General features: G+C 37.1%; 1 protein-coding gene across 1 annotated transcript; it reads right to left on the bottom strand.

The window, feature by feature from the left end:
* Nucleotides 1-16,662: 16,662 nt before the first annotated feature.
* Nucleotides 16,663-18,778, bottom strand: LOC126263465 (dynein axonemal assembly factor 1-like). The gene is made up of 3 exons (XM_049960557.1): nt 17,824-18,778; nt 17,493-17,705; nt 16,663-17,315 (listed from the first exon to the last, which is right to left on the bottom strand). The coding sequence occupies exons 1-3, from the start codon at nt 18,776-18,778 to the stop codon at nt 16,663-16,665; spliced, it is 1,821 nt and encodes a 606-aa protein (XP_049816514.1).
* Nucleotides 18,779-19,253: the final 475 nt, after the last annotated feature.

Below are 19,253 nucleotides of genomic sequence, written 5' to 3'. Positions count from 1 at the left end.
GGCATGCACATCTAAAAGCTGTTAGCCTATCAAGCCAATACGTAAACCTCCTTTCACTCACGTTTTTTTGCCCGTGGCATCAAGATCTTTTCCTCTTTCTCTGTCCCGCACCCTTGTTAGACTATAGGTCAATGGTCAACTTATCTTGGATTACCAGTACAGTAAATGGGAGCAGAATATGGGTGCAAAGTGACAATGCTACAGATACAGATGGTAGTACCTGTAGTTTGTATTAAATCTTGTGGTTTTATTGTTTTGATTATAAGAAATTATGTTTTAAAAACACGACTTTTGCAACAGTATATTGTAAAAAATGTTGTAACAATATTGGAAACTTCTGATTTCTGTGGTAGGGGGGTGAGGGAAGCAGGTTTGTTTGGTTGAAGAAATTTTAGAAATTAAGCACTTTTTCAGTATAATCCACCTGCATCTGATTCTTCCAGTAAGCACAAAGGGACACGTGTGCTCAATACGGATGGTAATGTTGCAAATGGAAGCTAATGAACATTCACAGCAGTGTCCACAACTATTCCCTTATAAAATGGTTTACACCAGAGGGAATGGAAGAGAACGTGAGAGAACAAATATAGTGTGCCAATCCTATGGATGCTGTGTTTTTTATTTTTTGTGCAAATAATCAGTGCCCATGTTTCACCTGTTAAGTTATAGCAAGGATGCACGCCTTTGGTGTTCATATAGGATTATTTGGCATCATGAGCACACTAATTTTTATGAAGGAAGCAAAGTGGTGCAGGTAAAGAAAAATTGAAGTGTCTAAATTTTTATGGGAGTAGTGTGCTAAACGCTGAAATGCAGCTTCAGCAATCCTTGGCATTATTCCCAAACTTTCCACATACCAATGCAGCACATTAGTTAAAGCTTTTCTCTGGTGTCTCGTTACAAGTAAGGGGTAAATTTAAAAGCAGAACACTAATGACTGACAAGCAACATATGGTAACCTGAAATAAGGCTAGCACTTACACTATTGTTCTGAACAACTGGGGACTAATTGTTTACCATGTCAACAGCTGCTAGCCTTATATTTCAGATACTGGTAGTGGCAGACACGAAGCACTTCTAAGTATGTTTAAGGAAGATAAATCTATGTTTACTTTCAAAGAAAAACTGCAGAGGTTTTGCTTCCTTCCCTCCTGATGGAATTTATTTATTTGTGCATTCATTCATTCTTTGCCCATGGACTCAGCTCATAATTTTCAGATGAGAGAACAGTATGCATCATACAGTTTTATAGGCAGACAGACCATGGCAGATGAACATTTGTATTCTGACTGCATTTACCATGTCACATTATTGCTACATCAAAGCTTAAATTCAGTACATATACAACAAAAGTACAATAAAGAAAACAAGATAACACATTACAGGTACATATGAGGTAATTACATATTTTCTGTTACAATATAACATGTAATGTAGATATAGATGTAATATTTAATTCGATTTTTAATACCTACTCATGCTGTATATACATTTCTCTGTGATGTACACCTTTAAAAGATTTAACTTGGTAACACAGGGGATAAGAAAATCTTCAGAGCAACTCAGAAATTTAATTAATTCAGCTAGGCAAAATCCAGCTCTGAAACACTATGTAAACTGTTCAGAAAAGTGTACAAGAATGTCATTACAGCAGCAAAAAAATTAAGCAACAATTCATACACCAACAGAAACATGGGAAGGAAAAAATGAAATCAGTTTGGAATGTGTTAAATACAAACGTAAAAAGAAACAAAGAAAAAACATCAACATTGTTCTTAAAAGCAAGGGAAAAACTGTGAATGATTCTTTACAAATTGTCACTATATTCAGTAGCCACCACACAAGTTTGGTACAAAATCTTATAAAAAATCAGTCATATAAAGGTTAATCATCACATCTCTGTAAATCCTAAAACTATATTTTCATATACTATAACAGTATAAGAGGCAGAGAATGCAAGCAGCAAACTAAAATATAAATTTTCCTGTGGTGCAGATGGCATTTCTGATAAAGTAATTAAACACAGAAAATATTATTTCTTCCGCTCATTGATATAATTAATTCTTCTTTCATCGCTGGTACTCTCCCTAGAGTACTTAATCTATCAATAATAAAAACCATTATATAACAACAGTGATCCTTATGACGTAAAAAGTTACACACCTTCACCAAAGTTGTCTTGTTTCTCAAAAAAATTTTGAAAGAATAATGTAGAAAAGACACTCTGCTTTTTAGAAAAAAAAAAAAAACAGATCAACAGAAACTTCTGTATATAATTCCCTAAAACTTAATTTAATTGGATAGATAAATAATCTACTCACGAAGTGGTGGCAGAACACACACAAAAGACTGTTGTGATTAGCAAACTTTCCGAGCCAGTGCCTCCTTCTGGCAGAAGAGTTGAAGGGGCAGGAAGAAGGGTGAAGGCAAAGGACTGGAGAGGTCTAGGAAAAGTGGTACATTTTGGGAAAGTCACTCAGAACCGCAGGTCAGGGGAGACTACCGTACAGGATGAAAAAGAAAGACTAATTGTTGGGGACAAGATTTGAAACCCTGAGAGCTTAGAGGTGGAAGATAGGGTAATATGCAAGACAGAGATTACTACTAAAACATTGTGTACGAGTTAATAATAGTGAGAAGTTAAGTGCATTGTACGTAACAGAGGTGGGAGGGGGGGGGGGCAGTGAAAAATAGGCGGTAAAGACAATGAAAAAGGTAGAAAACGAAAACAGAGTGAAGCAAAGAGTAGTTACAGTGAAGAAAGGCTGAGACGGAAGAAATTAATGTAAATTGAGGCCAGGTGGGTGGCGAGAACCAAGGACATGTTGTAGTTCCCTCCTGTGGAGTTCTGTCTTGGGGAATAATTCAGATGGCACGTGTGGTGAAACAGGTGCTGAGGTCACGAATGTCATGTTGTAGAGCATGCTCTGCAACAGGCTATTGCAAGTTGCCCATATATACCCTCTGCCTATGCCCATTCATCCTGACTGATAATTTGGTGGTAGTCATGCCGATGTAGAAGGCTCAATAGTGTTTACATAACAGCTGGTATATGACGTGTTGTTTTGCAGGTGGCTCTTCCTTTGACAGTATATATTTTACCAGCTACAGGGCTATATTCTGAAATATTTTTGTCAGACCCCATGCTCCTTCTGCACCCATCTCCCTACACTATGGCTCCTACACCTGTGACTGTCCCCACTGAAAGACTTGCCCTATGCACCTTCCTATCACGATCTATAATAGCCCTGTAATTTGCAAAACATATACTATCACAGAAAGAGACAACTGTGAAATGACATGTCATATACCAGCTATTATGTAAACACTGTTCAGCCTTCTACATCGGCATGACAAATTGTCAATTAGGATGAATGGACATAGGAAGAGGATATATACTGCCAACTCACAATATCCTGTTCCAGAGCCTGCTCTACAACATGATATTCGTGATATCGGCACCTGTTTCACTGCACACACTGTCTGGATTCTTTCCCCAGACACCGGTTTCTCAGAACTTCGCAGGTGGTAACTAGCACTACAACATGTCCGTGGTTCTCACCACCCACCTGATCTTAGTTTACGTTAATTTCCTCTGTGTCAGCCTTTCTTCACTGTAACTACTCTTTCCTTCACTCTGTTTTAGTTTTCTACATCATTCATTGTCTTTCCCATCTATTTTTCACTGCCCCCTCCCACCTCTGTTACGTACAATGCACTTAGCTTCTCACACTTATCAACTCATGCACGATGTTGTTTTAATAGTAATCTCTGTCTTGCATATTACCATGCCTTCTGTCGTTAAGCTCTCTGGTTTTCAAACCTTTCTTCCTCACTCAGTGACAGTCCAGGAAATGGATGCATTAAATTTTTCGATAGGGGAAAGGCTTCATTTTCAATCAACACTGAAGGGACTTTCACTAATGTGCCACCTAGTTCCTTTGGTGGTTGCCAGTTTTGCAGAACATTCTAAATATTATTGTACAGATCAGTTTCCCTAAATGTCTTGGCATCTGATTGTTTGTCATCACCTCCAAGGTCAATTGCTGTTAATTTGCAGTTAGTCAGCTACAGCTAGTCAAGCAAATGAAAAAAGACAAAATTGTAATTGAAAGGCTTTTTACAAAAACAGGACTTGTCCATTCCATATAATTTTTCAGAATGCAGAAAAAACTTTCTAGCAACCCACAGTTTTCAGACAGTTAAAATGTATTACATTATACCATAACTAGACTATCAAACCTATATTTTAACCTTTGAGTAAGTTTATTCCTGATTGATTATGACCAAGATATACTGTAGTAAACATGATTATGTAATGACATGAGCTGTTTTTGTAAGAAAACCATGGGACATAAGTTCTTTTTTGAAAGAGAAAAGAAGAATTTCCAGTATATTCTTTAATAACTTTGTGTTAAAAAATGGTTCAAATGGCTCTGAGCACTATGGGACTCAACTGCTGAGGTCATTAGTCCCCTAGAACTTAGAACTAGTTAAACCTAACTAACCGAAGGACATCACAAACATCCATGCCCGAGGCAGGATTCGAACCTGCGACCGTAGCGGTCTTGCGGTTCCAGACTGCAGCGCCTTTAACCGCACGGCCACTTCGGCCGGCTAACTTTGTGTTAATTTGTAATGTTATACCATAACTGAATTGGGTTAATTTTTAGTGTTACAACATAACTGAGCAATGCTAAAACATGAAAAATTGCCTCATATAATTTTTTCCAGTTTTTCGTTCATGGCTCTTCATCACTGCTATTATCTGCCTCATTAGTGCAAGCACTGTCCATTGTTACTTTTATAAAAGAATTAAGAAAATTTCATTCCTTTATCTGTTAATACAGGACACATACTTGGCAAATCATTCATTACTGCACCATTGATATCAGATCATCCTGTACTCAGCCAGGGAAAATTAAGTTCTGAAAGCACATGTTCCTTGCGCCATATGATTCATATTCTCAATGGCCCAGTATAAGTGTCTCTCACAGCTGCAAGTGGATGTTGCCTATCTACCCTGTACACATTAAGCTTCTTCAGCTGAGGAGGTGGTCCTTTACATTCAAAATATTTTCTTGTGCAACACTTAAAGCTTCAAGAGGCTTGGTTTCTTATGACATGATACCATTGTGTCATTCCACTGCTATGGAGTATCTACATTCTCCACGGTTTTTCCCTTACAGATAGTGCAAAGTCCTGATCATTGGGAAGGTATGAATGACCCCTAACTGGGAACATGTAGTGATCATATTGAACATTTTCAAACAGTGCACCAACAGATACAGGAACTATAGTTCTTATTCTTGCCAGGAACCCCTATTGGATGCCAAGGGTAGACCATCTCCCTTGTTTTTCATATTTCTAATGTAATGGAAAAGATGTGATGTCACCTTGCTTAGACCCCATTTCCCAGGCCCCTCATGACACATGTATAGAGATGTGTTATTGTCATAGAAACTGTGTATCCAAAAAACAGAATGCCATAAGGGTCTAGCATAAAATTGTGAGTTCGCTGTTTCAGTTTCCTTGTTTCCTGAAACATTTCTGTTTTTCAGAGATGCAACTCCTCCTCCCTCACACTGGTTGCTTTGCCAGAATATGATGACTGAATTTTCACCTTTAGAATGTCACAAAGTGTACATATGTCAGACATAGGTATTCTGAACTTAATATTAAACATTTAAGAAAAAGCAGCTGAATATAACTTGTTTGGAATATTTACCTAATACATCTCAAGAAACATGGTATGCATTGCATTAATACTCCACGTTTCTAGTAAATGTCTGCAGTCTGAAGCATCTCTGATTGAGTAATTTTCAACAACCAAGTTCTCTATATCCTCAGGACACGTCCATGGGATCTTCTCTTATCTTTAGGTGATGGACTGCCAGAGACTAAAGAGGATTGAATGTACCTTTGATGTGGCTTGTAATCTACTGAAAAACTAAAAAGGCATTTCAACATTTGGGTACATCTGTGGGACTGCCATTTTCATTAATCCTTACCTTGTAGAAGAACGATGACAAGTGGCTGTACTTTGCATTTCCATTTACCTTTCATTTCTCTCCTGCACTGAAAGCATCCATTGTAATTGAACCAGCTAAATAACACTCCTGGGACATTTTTAACTGGCATCTTGAAGAACTCCATGAAGATTTCTCACATTGATATGCATTTATTCTTACAAAGAACTTGTATCAGATGCACCTAAAGGCAACAATGAAAATAAGTTACTACATGTTATTTAAAGTTATTTTAATTTTGTTATTTGTAAAGCTAAACACAATAGTGAAGAATTATATTCAAACATTGCATGCTTTTGGCAAGGAAATGCAAAACAAATAGTTTTTCTTATACCATCTTTCCAACATGATTAATATGACTTTGTCCGTTTACTTTTGCATCTGCAATCATTTCTTCTTTCTTGTTTGCATGCTTTCTTGCACCCTTAGCCTCACTATCTGTGTTGAAAAGGATGTGTAAATGTACAATTCATAGCAGAATAATGTAACAAAACCAACAACGGAATTGAGTAACTCTTGAAATGGAGGCAGTCTTCTTGGTTATCAGAATAGCCAACATTTCCAACAAAAACATCCATAGACAAGGGCCATTCTTGTAGAAAAAGAACTGTTTTTGTAGAACATGAATTTACTTAAAACCAGTATTTTGTAATGTGGAATTGTTTTGGTGAAACTAGTACCATAGACATGCAGTTCATCATTCTATTTATAGGTGATGTCAGTATCTCACTTTTTGTAAATTTTTGGTGAGGGACTGTTTTTGTACATCGTGGTACATTGACTCAGAATGAGAAGGACGTTCATCCCTGATACGCTTACTGTCAGTGGCCCCCACACAATTCAGAAAATTCCATTTGTCATACATGTGTTGTGTAGTAGGAGGAGGCAGGTGTACACAACTCAGGATTTCCTATATTGTAGCACATGTTTCATACACATATTGTGCGACTGTGATTAGATCTATCTGAAAGGAGTGTGGCAGCGCATTGAAAGACATCCCAGTTGACAAATATCTGAAAAATAGTGAAGTGAAGATAACTAAACTATGTAAAGGATAACATTACAGAGTGAATCACCACCCTGGTAACTATAGTGGATTGTTTGCTTGTACAATTCAGGAATGGAAGAAAAGAAGGAATAAAAAAATTATTATATTCTTAAAAAGAAAATAATACATAAAAGGAAAGATTTAGGCAGCAAAAGATGTTGCTTTACGTAGCTATTTCAAGTGGGAGGGCTTTGGTAAACACCATGAGTATATTCTATTCTACTATAGCTAGCTGCTACTGTACATATGTATGTCATGATATTAACTCTACATAATGTGTATATAAGTTACAACAGTACTATTTATTACTACAGTTGCCTATTCAACTTAACTGCCCCGTAAGCAGGAGAGGAGCCTCAGAAGGCGACTCTCCCCGAAGGGTGCTTCTATCTATGTTGTGCACTTCTGTTTGTGTATTTACAACTCATTATACTGCATATGTATGTTTATGCACAATTTTATAAAGTTCACATGTTTTACAGTTTGCATCTGATACATTTCACAAATTACACAATTACATGTTTGAAAATAATGATCCAAACAACTAAATAACTACTTGTTTTACTTGTACTAAATAATTACTTGCTTTACTTGTACAAACAGGAAAATTCGTTGTTCTATTTATTTGTAACTTATTTCTAAATTCCATGTATGTATTGCTTGTAGTATTGTTGCAGTCATCTGATCTACTACTATGCTGTATATGTATCTGATCACATTAGAGTGTTCCTTCATTATCTGTGTCTTTACGTTCATCTGTTTCAGTATCAGTGTTTGAATCTCTGTTGCTCCATCCATCATGTTGTGGTGTAGGTGTGTTTCAAGTCATGATGTTGTACATGGTCATTGTTACTTATAAATCTTGGGTAGCATTCTTCATATTTCATCAGTGGTGCGACTAAGCATGCTCCAGTTACCTAGGCCTCTTAAAACTTGCCGTATGTCTTCAATTTCTGACGTCAACAGTATGTGTGGGGGTATGCCACATTTTAGTGTTATGTGTTCAGGGGATCCATGTTACCCACATTCACACATATCACTTTGCATAAGGCCAAAGTGCTGCAGATGTGTAAGGTAAGGCCCGTGGTCTGTCAGGAAATGTGCCGTACTGCAACTTGGGTCAATGTATCTGAGCCTCAACCATTTCCAGATGTCTGGGAAGAAGGAGAAAACCCAATGGCCCCTGTCACATTTCTCATTCTTTTTGCCGTGTCTCAGTCTTCCAAAGATTTAATTGACAATTATCTGTAATATTATACCCTGTTATGTCATGTATCTTATCCAGTCTACCCCTTTTGAGCCAGTATACTGCCGCACTGTGTCTAATGATTGTGCCAATAGGGTATGTTGCAAGTAAAACACATAGGGTTTCCGTGGATATGGTGTGACATGCCCCTGACATTCTGAGCAATACACCTCTTTGTCCACGCCTCACAATGGATTTTTGGATCATGAGTGACAGTCGATGTGCCCACGCACTTGCCTCAAAACACATTATAGATTCAAAGAGGCCTGTATGATACATTCACAGTGTCTGCAGTGGTAGTCTGTAGTGAGATTAGTTTAGTGTGGCGAGTTTGTGCATTAGTATTGTAGCTTTTTCAGTTGTAAGTCTTATGTGCTCATTGAATGTCAATTTTTCATTGAGGTTTATCCCTAGGTATCTTGTGGTTATTTTCCTTTGTATGCTAGTGTTGTTCATCCTAATCGTGGGGTTTCTCAGCAAGGCCCCTTTGATCAGTAAATATGCTGTCTTGTTTGCTGCAGTTGTGAGGTTGTTATGGCTGCACCAGTCACTTAATTTTATGAGTTGTGTAACCTTGCTTTCAAGTTGCACTCTCAGGTTTGCCAGTTATTACTACTAGGAAGTCATCAGCATAGGTTACTATACTCTTCACCCTATCATCTTCGTCCAGATTGGTTTTACGGCAATATCCCAGAAAATTGGCCCACAGATTGAGCCTTCTGGGCATACTTTTGTTTTCTCGATAGCTTTTTGTGTTCCTGCTTGTCATTGCACCACTCTATCTTTTCAGCAGTTAAGTAATCTGCTGTATAGGACTTGGTATCTGCACATCTCATACCCTTGCAAACAAGACAGGCCACCAGAGACTGTCAAAGGCACCTGCTATATCAATTGCTATTGCTACTCCATATTTTTCTTGTGAGTCTTATATAATTTCCAGTGTGTGGTTAACTGCATCATTCTAAAAGGCTACTGGTGTGGATGAAGGTTGAAGAGCATCCTGTATGACTGTTATCAATTACACTGGAGCCTCTCTTGCACCTTAGCCAAAGTGTTAAAGAGGCAGATGGGCCTGTAGCTCTTTGGGTCTGTTGGGTCCTGATCCTCCAATTTTTGGATGATTATTATGTTCATTGTTTCCCACATGGCAGGGACCCTACCTTGCAGCAGTGCTTCATTCAGTAACTGTCAGAAAGGGGGGGGGGGGGGGGGGAGACCTGTGCAACAGTATTTTAATGTTTCTGAATGTATACCATCTGGACCGGAAGTCTTCTTATTCTTTAATAGTTTTATTGCTAACACTACCTCTTATTGGACAAATGGGACAGTAACAGGGCCATTTGCGTACATGTGATCCATTTATCTTTGGGTCTGTATGATGTTGCTGAACATGTGCAGCCCCTTGTAGCAGTGTTGTCTGTGCAACTAAGAGCTGATGGTACTTTTGTAGCTGAATTTTGATAAAATTGTTCTAGTGATCCTGTCTGTTCTTGTATAATTTGTTTTCATATTTTTGCTTTGCATCACGGTATAGTTGCAATCTTCCCTCCCTCTCTTGTGCTGATTTTGCTTTTTTGTAATGTTTCCATTTGCCTCTAGCATCTTTCCTTAGTTTTAACTCATTGGACCAGGGGAGTTTCTGTTTCGGTGCACACTTGGTCTTTGGGATATTTAATTGTTGTGATTTTTGAAGTAGGTTCATCAGAATGTGAGTTTTATAGTCTATGCTACCATAGACTATATGGAGGGAAAATTCTTCAACCACCTTAACTTTTGCCAGTCAGGCTTGTTTAGAAGTCATTGTTTTTGTTGATGTGAAGTTTGTGTGTTTGTGTATGTGTATGTGTATGTGTTTAGGTAGATGACTATGTTGCTATGGCTACTGTGTGTTGCATTTTCTAGTACTTCCCATTTGTTGACATGTATTATGGATTTCACATTTACTAGGAGATGTCAATATTTCTCGTTCCTCCTGCATTGTTGCAATATGTAGGCATTTGTCCTGTTTTTTTTGTTTAGAACAAAGAGGCTGCATTCATTTTTTTATTGAGTGCCATAGAGTCAACCGTGCATTGATGTCACTAAGAATGAGTAATATTTCGTCCCTAGAAAATTGTGCTATATATCTTATTTGGTCAGCAAAGGGCTCTATGTCACATGAATACTGTGCATACATGGATGTGCTAATCCAAGATTCGCATCCGTGAGTAATTTCAGCTGTTGTTACATGTTCAGAACCAAGTTTTGTTGTTTTTGTGACTGTGTAATTTAAGTTCATTATTACAATTGCAGCAGTGGCAAATAAGGTCCTGGTAATTGTGATGACCTGTTTGGGAAGGCCTGTAAGTCTCCTGCCATGCATATCTGGCTTTTCAAGACAGATTATATCTGACTGTACTTCATTCAGGTGTCTATCCAGATCCACTTCAACCAAAGTGCTGCTATTGCAGTTTAGTTGTATGCTCTTCACAGCAGGGGGTATCTAGTAGCACTCAGTTGTTGTCTATCTGGGGTCGTAATAAATGTGCCCATTTACCCTGACAAAGTCCTTATAAACTTTATCTATGTTTAAACATACACCTCTTCATGCGCATGCTTGTCCTAAGAGTCTGCAAAGCTCACGATGGGTGGTTGGCCAGTTCTCTATCCCAAGTATCATTCTGTCAGTCTGCTATGTTGTAGGGAAACATATTTTTTCCTATTTTGGGTGATTGAGGCATTACATCAAACACAGAGCTGTCTGAAAAATTTCCCTGTTTCCCAACCTGCTTATGCATAAGTTACTCTCAAAACTATCATAATCAGGTATCATATTATTGTGTTGTTATGGTTTCTGTGCATGTTCTGTGAAACATTTGTCTTCCCTTGTTGTTTGTGTACACTGCGAATTGTGTGTGGATGAAGTATTTTTAACTGTATTATTAGGTAGATTGTTTCTATTTAGCATTGAACTTCCAGTATCTCTGTTTTTGTAGTATTGTTTGCCTATCCCAAGGTTATTTGGCAACTGAGTGTTTTTTTGTGGCTATTTCCCTGTGTGTTTGTGCTGTGTGTGCTGCCACCACATGTAAAATGTATGGGCTTTATGTACACACTGAACTTGCTAGGGTCATATTCTGAATGTAATTTTAATGATGTGTTTTGACCTAGTGAACTTTTTTGTGTTTCTTGTACTGGCGTGTCAATATCTGTTCCTTGTTTTTCTGTGTTGTGAGATGAATATGTGTTGGTATCACTGAAGTACCGTAGGGCATCCTTTTGTGTTTGTTTTCTGGTTGTTTTGTTATATTCCCCACTACACTGGCAGAAACCTTCCTCTTCCAGCTCTTCCACTCATAGCAGAAGTCCAGTCTGGAAGATTTCCCACTGGAACATTTTGTGTTTTTATCTGTCTTCCTACAAGGTAGTCAATGACTCCCTGCACACATGTCATCTACATAATCAGTGATGTTAAAATATCTTTGCTGTGTTATGTTAAATGTTTGCAGCAATGTAAGATTGTTCATTTCTAGATCTGTTAATTGTGCTATCCACATTTTGTTGCCGGGTGACTGCACACTGCCAATCTCTCATTTTAGTTGGTGGAAACTTATGTTTAAGCTTGCAAGTGTTGTTTCTTTGCATATCTGTACCATTATTTTAGGAGGGCTTTAGTGTCTGATCATTGTAGGTGTACTCTGTTTCAGTGAATGTTGTTGGTAATGTCATTTTCATTGCACTCTATTTGCCTCTCATACAAATTGCTTGTAGGTAGAACGATCAGGTCCCCCTGCCTTATAAAAAGCCTGTTCCTATATTTGCATGGTATACTCCAGCTGTGGCTTCCTCTCAGCATTCTAACTTCTTGTGGTCTGGTTTCACACATTTTCCACAGACTGGTTCTATATCACAACATTTTGATAGGTGACGTAGGTCGCAGCAATTGAAGCATTCCTGAACAGTCACAAAATCTCTTATGTATAAGAACTTGAACTGAATATAGACTATTTCCCTTTGCAGCAGCAGAAGATGAACCCTTGGAGTGACTTCCAGGATGTTATTAACTGTTTGTTTACCTTTTGGGTCTGTTTTGAATTTTATTTTGACCTCCTAGTAGAACTCTTCATTAGATATGTATTCACTTAAGTTGATCTCATATAGTAGCTCCACGATGTCCTGATAAGTTAAAGTAGTTGCAACCTGATACACTGCGAGGAGAGGTTTGAATTTCCTTGGCTCTTCCCTCCTAATATCTTTTAGTTGGATTGTATTTTCTATGATTTTCCTTTTATCTGCTAGTGTTTCCATTTCTAAGATGTCTGAGTTTCCTGTGATTCTAAATACTTTTATTTTTACTTTGTATTTTCTGGGATTGTTTGTTTTAGAGATTGTTTCACTTGCGTCTTGATTGTTTTCTGATCTGAAGAAGAGAACACTTGACTGTTTTGCTTTGGTTTGCTGTATGTGTTGTTCTGCTTTGCTCTTTGGTTTTGAAGCTGAGCCAGCTGCTGCAAAGGACAGTGGAGTTGACTTACCTTCTGTCCTTAATCTTTGATTTACTGATTTGAGATTGGTTATTTCTGATTCCAGACAGTGAATTCATTCCAGTGCGTCTGATGCATTGCTGTTAGCTAATTCTTTATGTAAATTGTCATTTTCTTTACTTAACTGGTCGTTCTGCCCTTCTAATTTTGCCTGAGTGATAACAAACTCCAGAATTTTGTTTTTCACTGTTGCTGGTATAATTGTTAAGGTTCTTTTATGCCTCAGTTCATTCTGAAGCTCCATAATAATATTGTCAATTATGGTGGTCTTTTCCGCAGGTGACCTGCTAAAGCAATTAATGTGCAGCAGTAAAATAACAAATACAGTAAAGTGGATTACCCAGGGCATAAAAATTTCCAGTGTAATGAAAAGGCAACTGCACACAGAACTAAAATATAATAAAGATATTGATTTCATTAAAACCATATTTAAAAGAGTTTTCAAGGGAGTAAAACAACTGGCAAATAACAGGCTAATTTTAAATCATAAAAATAAGACAAAGGCTGTGTGGTCTGTCATTAAATCTGAGTTAGGTGTTAAAGCCTGTAACCAAGAAATTTCAAAAGTTGACATTGAAGGAAATGCTATTGTAAATCCAACTCAAATACCAGAGTACTTCAATGAATTCTTTATAAATGTAGCAAAGTCTGATGTAGATGTAACAGACTATTACAACAAAGTAAATTCCTTTGGCCTAGGCGAAAACTCTGAAAACTTTACAAAATTCTCAAAAGTTTCTGTGGGGGATGTATAAAATGCTATTCTAACATTAAGAAACAAAAAATCTGCAGGTCGGGATGGAATACCCACCAAAATTATTAAAGTGGTACACAGTAGAATTGCAAACCCACTAGCTCAGATAATAAATCAGTGTTTTGAAGAGGGCTGTTTCCCACAGGTTCTGAAATATGCTGAAGTCAAACCACTCTTCAAGAAGGGATCAAGAGAGATCATGGGAAATTATCATCCTATCTTGATTCTCCCAGTCCTATCTAAAATATTTGAAAAACCTGCTGTTACACAAATCCAAAACTTCATTGAAAAATATTCTGTTATTCTAAACAATCAATTTGGTTTTCAGCAGGGTAAAAACACCATTGATGCAGTAAACAGTTTCATTCAGAAAATAAGCACATCATTAGACAAGAGCAATAAGATGGCAGAAATTTTCAGCGACCTCACAAAGGCGTTTGATTCCATAAACCATGCATTGTTTGTCTACAAATTTGAAAAGTGTGGCTTTAGCGGCAGTGCCCTACAATGGCTTAAATCCTACTTATCCAACAGAAAGCAAAGAGTTAGCATTTCTTCAAATTCCACATACTGTTTTTCTGACTGGAAGAAAAATATCTCAGGGTGTTCCACAAGGCTCCATATTAGGTCCAGTCCTATTTCTCATTTATGTTAATGACTTACCATTAAATATCAGTCCCCCTCAGTTCTGTTCGCAGATGATACTTCTGTCTTAGTTGAAGATCAGGACTCGGAAAAAATTCCCAGATCTGCGATCAGTACCCTCAGTACCTTAGACTCTTGGTTTCTGCTAAATGGGTTGAATCTAAACATATCTAAGACTCACGTGATGCAGTTTAGAACCAAACAGTCAAAATGTGAGCAGATTAAGATTGTACACAACAACCAAGGTCAAATTCTTAGGTTTAAATGTAGATAAAAATTTGGGCTGGCAGGCACACATTGAATACCTGGCAAACAAACTGAGCAGCTTTGCATTTGCAATGCAAATATTGTCAACTGCAATTGACATGGACACACAAAAAGTAGCATATAAAAGCTACTATGAATCCATTATTAGGTATGGGATTGTATTTTGGGGTAACTCGACAAACATAGTGCGGATACCAAAAATACAGAAAAAAATCATATGAAATATGTGCACTGCAAATCACAAAGAACCATCTCGACCATTATTTAGAAAACTTAAAATATTGATTCTGCCATCATTATACATATATGAGTTTATTATATTTTTGTACACCAGACGTGAATTATTTGAGGGAAACCATTTTGTCCATTCACATGATGCCAGAAATGAAGAAAATTTTATGCTCCCCACCCACCACCTCAGACTGTATGCCCAGGGACCTCAATACATGGGAATGAAAATTTGTAATAAATTAAAAGGGAACAAGTTGATGCAGATGAGTCAAGGTTCACTTAAAAGAAAGCTATCAGAGGCATATACATTAATTATTACTCAGTGGATGAATTCATGCGGGACAAACTGGAAATTTGAGCTGGGTACAATGTGTTATCGTTATAGTGTTGTTATTTATTATAGTGCTATTATTTATTAATGTAAAAATCATTGTAAATGTTTTATAAATTTTTGACATGTCTCCTGTACACAATCCAAATGGATTGCAAATGTACATTATGAGATGAATAAAACAGTTCACAATTTTTCCCATGCTTTGTGTGAACGGAACAGAAAGAGACACTATTAACTGGTACAAAGAGATCTCCCCTAGCCATGCACCTCGCAGTGGTTTGCAAAGTATAGAAGGAGATATAGATGAAGTCAGCGTGTGAATAAGAACTGTGAATTACAAGAGACTGAACAATCTAGTGGAAGACATATAGTTCACACTTAAAACTTTTTTTTCTGGCACTTGTATTATGATGATAAATTAACACTAAATATAAAATGGTATCAAATAATGGAGGTCATATGAATGTTACCACCACACTGTCAATACATGAATCTTCAGTAGCCATATCAGCAACTATTTGAAATAACAGCAGTATTTTGTCTATTTGATTTTAAGGCAGAAAATTACTGTGCAGAGAGACAGACAGTAAAATACAGCTGGTTCACAGATGAAGACATCAGCCTTTCACATGTGAGCATATTAATATAAACACTTTACTATTCATTCTCATCACACTGAGAAAGAAATTCTCTTAATTGTAATAGGATGTTACAATCAGATAGACAGTTTAAGTCTGTTATCTGTAAATGTTTTCATACAGCAATACACCAGTACTCATCCAAAAGCTAAGAATTATGGTAAAGTAATAGCATTAATAACATATAAATGTAAGGTACCAAATGTGGTCTAAATTTAAGTGTTCTCGCTTTCAGTTAACATTGTTGCCATGTACATGAAAATTAATTTTGCAGGGGCTAAGTTATATGTGTAAAACTACCAAACAAAACAGCAATGCAGAATACAGTCATCCATCTTTACGGAGCTTTTAATCAAAGTGTTTGGGAATGATGAATGTAGAACAATGGTTATTTGGTAAACTGTAAAAAAGTATAATTAAAAAAAATGCTCAAGTATATTATGTATTTTCAGTTTTTTTTTCTTTGTCCAAAAATATGTAGGTTTAATGTGAAGCCAAATCTGAATAGTTACACTCTATATTTTATTACGACTTCCTGTCATTAAGACAGTCTGGCTACTCAAATGGTTTGACACTAATTGCAGTATTTCCAAAAATCTAAGGCTGATTATTGAGATTGTCTTCTTGCATACATTCTTTGATGGAGGGAGCAGTGCAAGATTCTTGGTAGGATCTGTTACATTAGTAGCTTTCTGGGTCACTTTCATATATGTCTTTCTTTATTTAATGAGAAGACAGAATAGTCTGATTCAGAAACCTCTGCTTTCTTATTTAAGGTAAGAGCAAATTCATCAGAGGCATATACATTAATTAGAATTGGCACATTGTGTTTTATGAGGTTTCTCGTTTCACTTGATATGCACCCATCATAAGTAACAGATGTGCAGTGAAAAATTTGGTTCCTGCAGAATGTTATCCATAACTAAATGAAGAAACACAATCTGAACCTATTGTTTCTGTAGCACAACAGTTTCATCTTTACTGTTCCCCGAACCCAGTGTTCTATCATCACCATGATCATCTGCAATATTATCTTCTTGAGGATTGTATGCAGACTGTTGACTTAATAATCGTTCTGCCATGTCTACACCTGTTAATTTATTCCCATTGTACATTAATAGATTTTCCTCAGAGGTTGGTGCAACTGCTTTGTGAGTTAAATCTGTGTTATAACAGTCAGACTGTGGGCTCTTTTCACCTTCGTTTTGCAACACCCCAGTGTTCAAACAGTCTGGTTTCATCTGCTTGTCAAGCACCATTCTCTCTCTGTCGTGCAATGCAAGCTCTTTTTCTATATTACAGCTATTACTTTCAGATGAGGAAGTGCTTAGGTTGCATGCTATGTTTTTTGCTGCTTTGTGTACTGTAAATTGTTTGTCACTTGAAAGACCATGAGCAGTTATTTTTGCATTACATTTAACAGCATGTTCTGTTCTGCAATCACAAGCTATTGCATTTTCACAATTGTCGTAGGTGAAGTTCTTATATTTGCCTTCTCTGGTATCACTGCCACTCTCCTCCTGTTTTTCCACTGTGTTGTCTATGTACGCACTGTAGAACATTTGCTCCTCAGTGGGTACAGAGACCTTCTGACCACAAACTGAAGAAAAAAATATTTGATGATCATGATGGGTATCAGTCAGACAAACTAGACTATCTGTGCAATTATTTTCTGCCCAAGTCTGTGTACAATCTGTGTTGTTTACACAAGTGTCATGTATTTTGATTCTCTCATGCACACAGGTTCTATATCCATCCACTTCAAGTGTATTTTTACAATAGTTATCTGTTTCTAATTCACATTGTCCTAAATTATGAAGATTTTCCTGTTCTCTAAGCACTGCAGTTTCTTTGTTGTAGCTTTCATAGGTGCCTTTATCCCCAGCAGTAATGGCATTCAAACTAAATTCACAGCTGTTGTTCTCGGAGGCTGCACATTGCGAGAGCTCTGCATCATGAGTCTTTTCTGGCACTGTTTGCTTTCCAAGGTCTGAAACAGAATAGACAGCATTTCATTTTTGTATGAGACTTCCATAACATGCTGCACTTAGTTACTTGTATTTTACTGTCTAAAATTTGTTTATATAATGCCTTATTATCTATTTTACCTTGAATACTTTCCCCAGTTTTCTGTGCATTTGTGTAGTTACTTTTGACATCATTAGAATGACTGGCTGTAATTTGTAATTGTGTGTTGGGTAACTGGGAATATTCTGAAAACAGTAATGAAACACACTGTAGTGTGTCATCGGCTAGTTGTGCAGCCCTCTCTGCAATTTTCCTATCACGCATTTGTATAAGTTCCAAAGCACTTCTTAGGCATATATCTCTATCTTCTTGTATAAATCTTTCCATTAGTTTCTTTTCTGCTTCCTCCCCACCTGCAAACCATGCTTCTGTGCATGCTCTGTCTTTATCAAATACCGGGCGTTCATCTAGATGTAATAAATGTTTGCAGTTTATTATTATTAACTTTCTGTATGGAGAAAGCTGTTTGAGTACAGGGTTTCCTGTCAGCGTAAGAACTCGAAGGTTTTCCATGGCACCAAGCACATTAACAATGTCGGGACTGTCCAAATGATTGAAAGACAAGTCCAAAACACTCAGCTGCTTACATTTTGTCAGAATTTCTATGTCTTCAACTGTTTGAAGCTTGTTATGTGTTATGTACAGAGAGTCAAGCACTGGCAGAGCGTCTATAGTTTCTAATTTTCGGATTGAATTGTGGCTCAAATCCACTGTATCTAACTCCTGAAGCACTTCCAAATTTTCGATTTTCTCAATTAAATTGTAGTGCAAAAAAAGACTTTTCAAATTTGTTTGATTTTCGAGATTCTCAATCTTCTCAATGTCATTATTTTGCAACCAGAGACATTTCAGCCCAGTGTATTCTTCTAGGTTCTCTATTTTACTGAAGCCTTTGTAATGTAGATACAAAACATCATTTAAATGCGGCGTCACATACAAGTTGTTGTCCGTGCAGATTTTTCGCAGAGACTTTTTTGTCATTCGCGGTTCATTATCTTGGCGAACCTGTACTACTATGTCTCCACTTCCATCCATAGCGAAACACCACCACCGGATTATAATTACTCACTCTATGAAACGGATACTGCACTGCTTCGCGGTAGTGTGTTTAAAACAATTGATATCACGTTCCCCGACAACAGCGTACCGGTATCGGAAACAAGCGTCATCTGGAAGAAAGTGCTCAGTCAATAAGCACAGAAGACCGACTTTTCGGCAAACACGCGAGACATAAAATCTATACAGAACGAACTGAGTAAGAATGGAATGAAGATAGAGCTTTAAAGAACTTAAAAAAAAGTGTTATAGTTAGACAGAAAATTCGTTTGTTTTCACAATGTTCTTACGCATTAAATTTATCAGTAACAATGAAAAGATGTCAGATCTAGACAACTTAAATAAAATATCGTACTTCTGTCAAAGATCTGTTATGTACGGTACCGCAATGGAGTTTCCCAAAATGAACAACTGTTTAGTCTTATGTATGACTGGTTCCGTGTGACAGGATTGG

This window comes from Schistocerca nitens, chromosome 6 (assembly GCF_023898315.1).
Source record: "Schistocerca nitens isolate TAMUIC-IGC-003100 chromosome 6, iqSchNite1.1, whole genome shotgun sequence".
Lineage (NCBI taxonomy): Eukaryota > Metazoa > Arthropoda > Insecta > Orthoptera > Acrididae > Schistocerca > Schistocerca nitens.
This window is presented reverse-complemented; position numbering and strand designations above follow the sequence as displayed.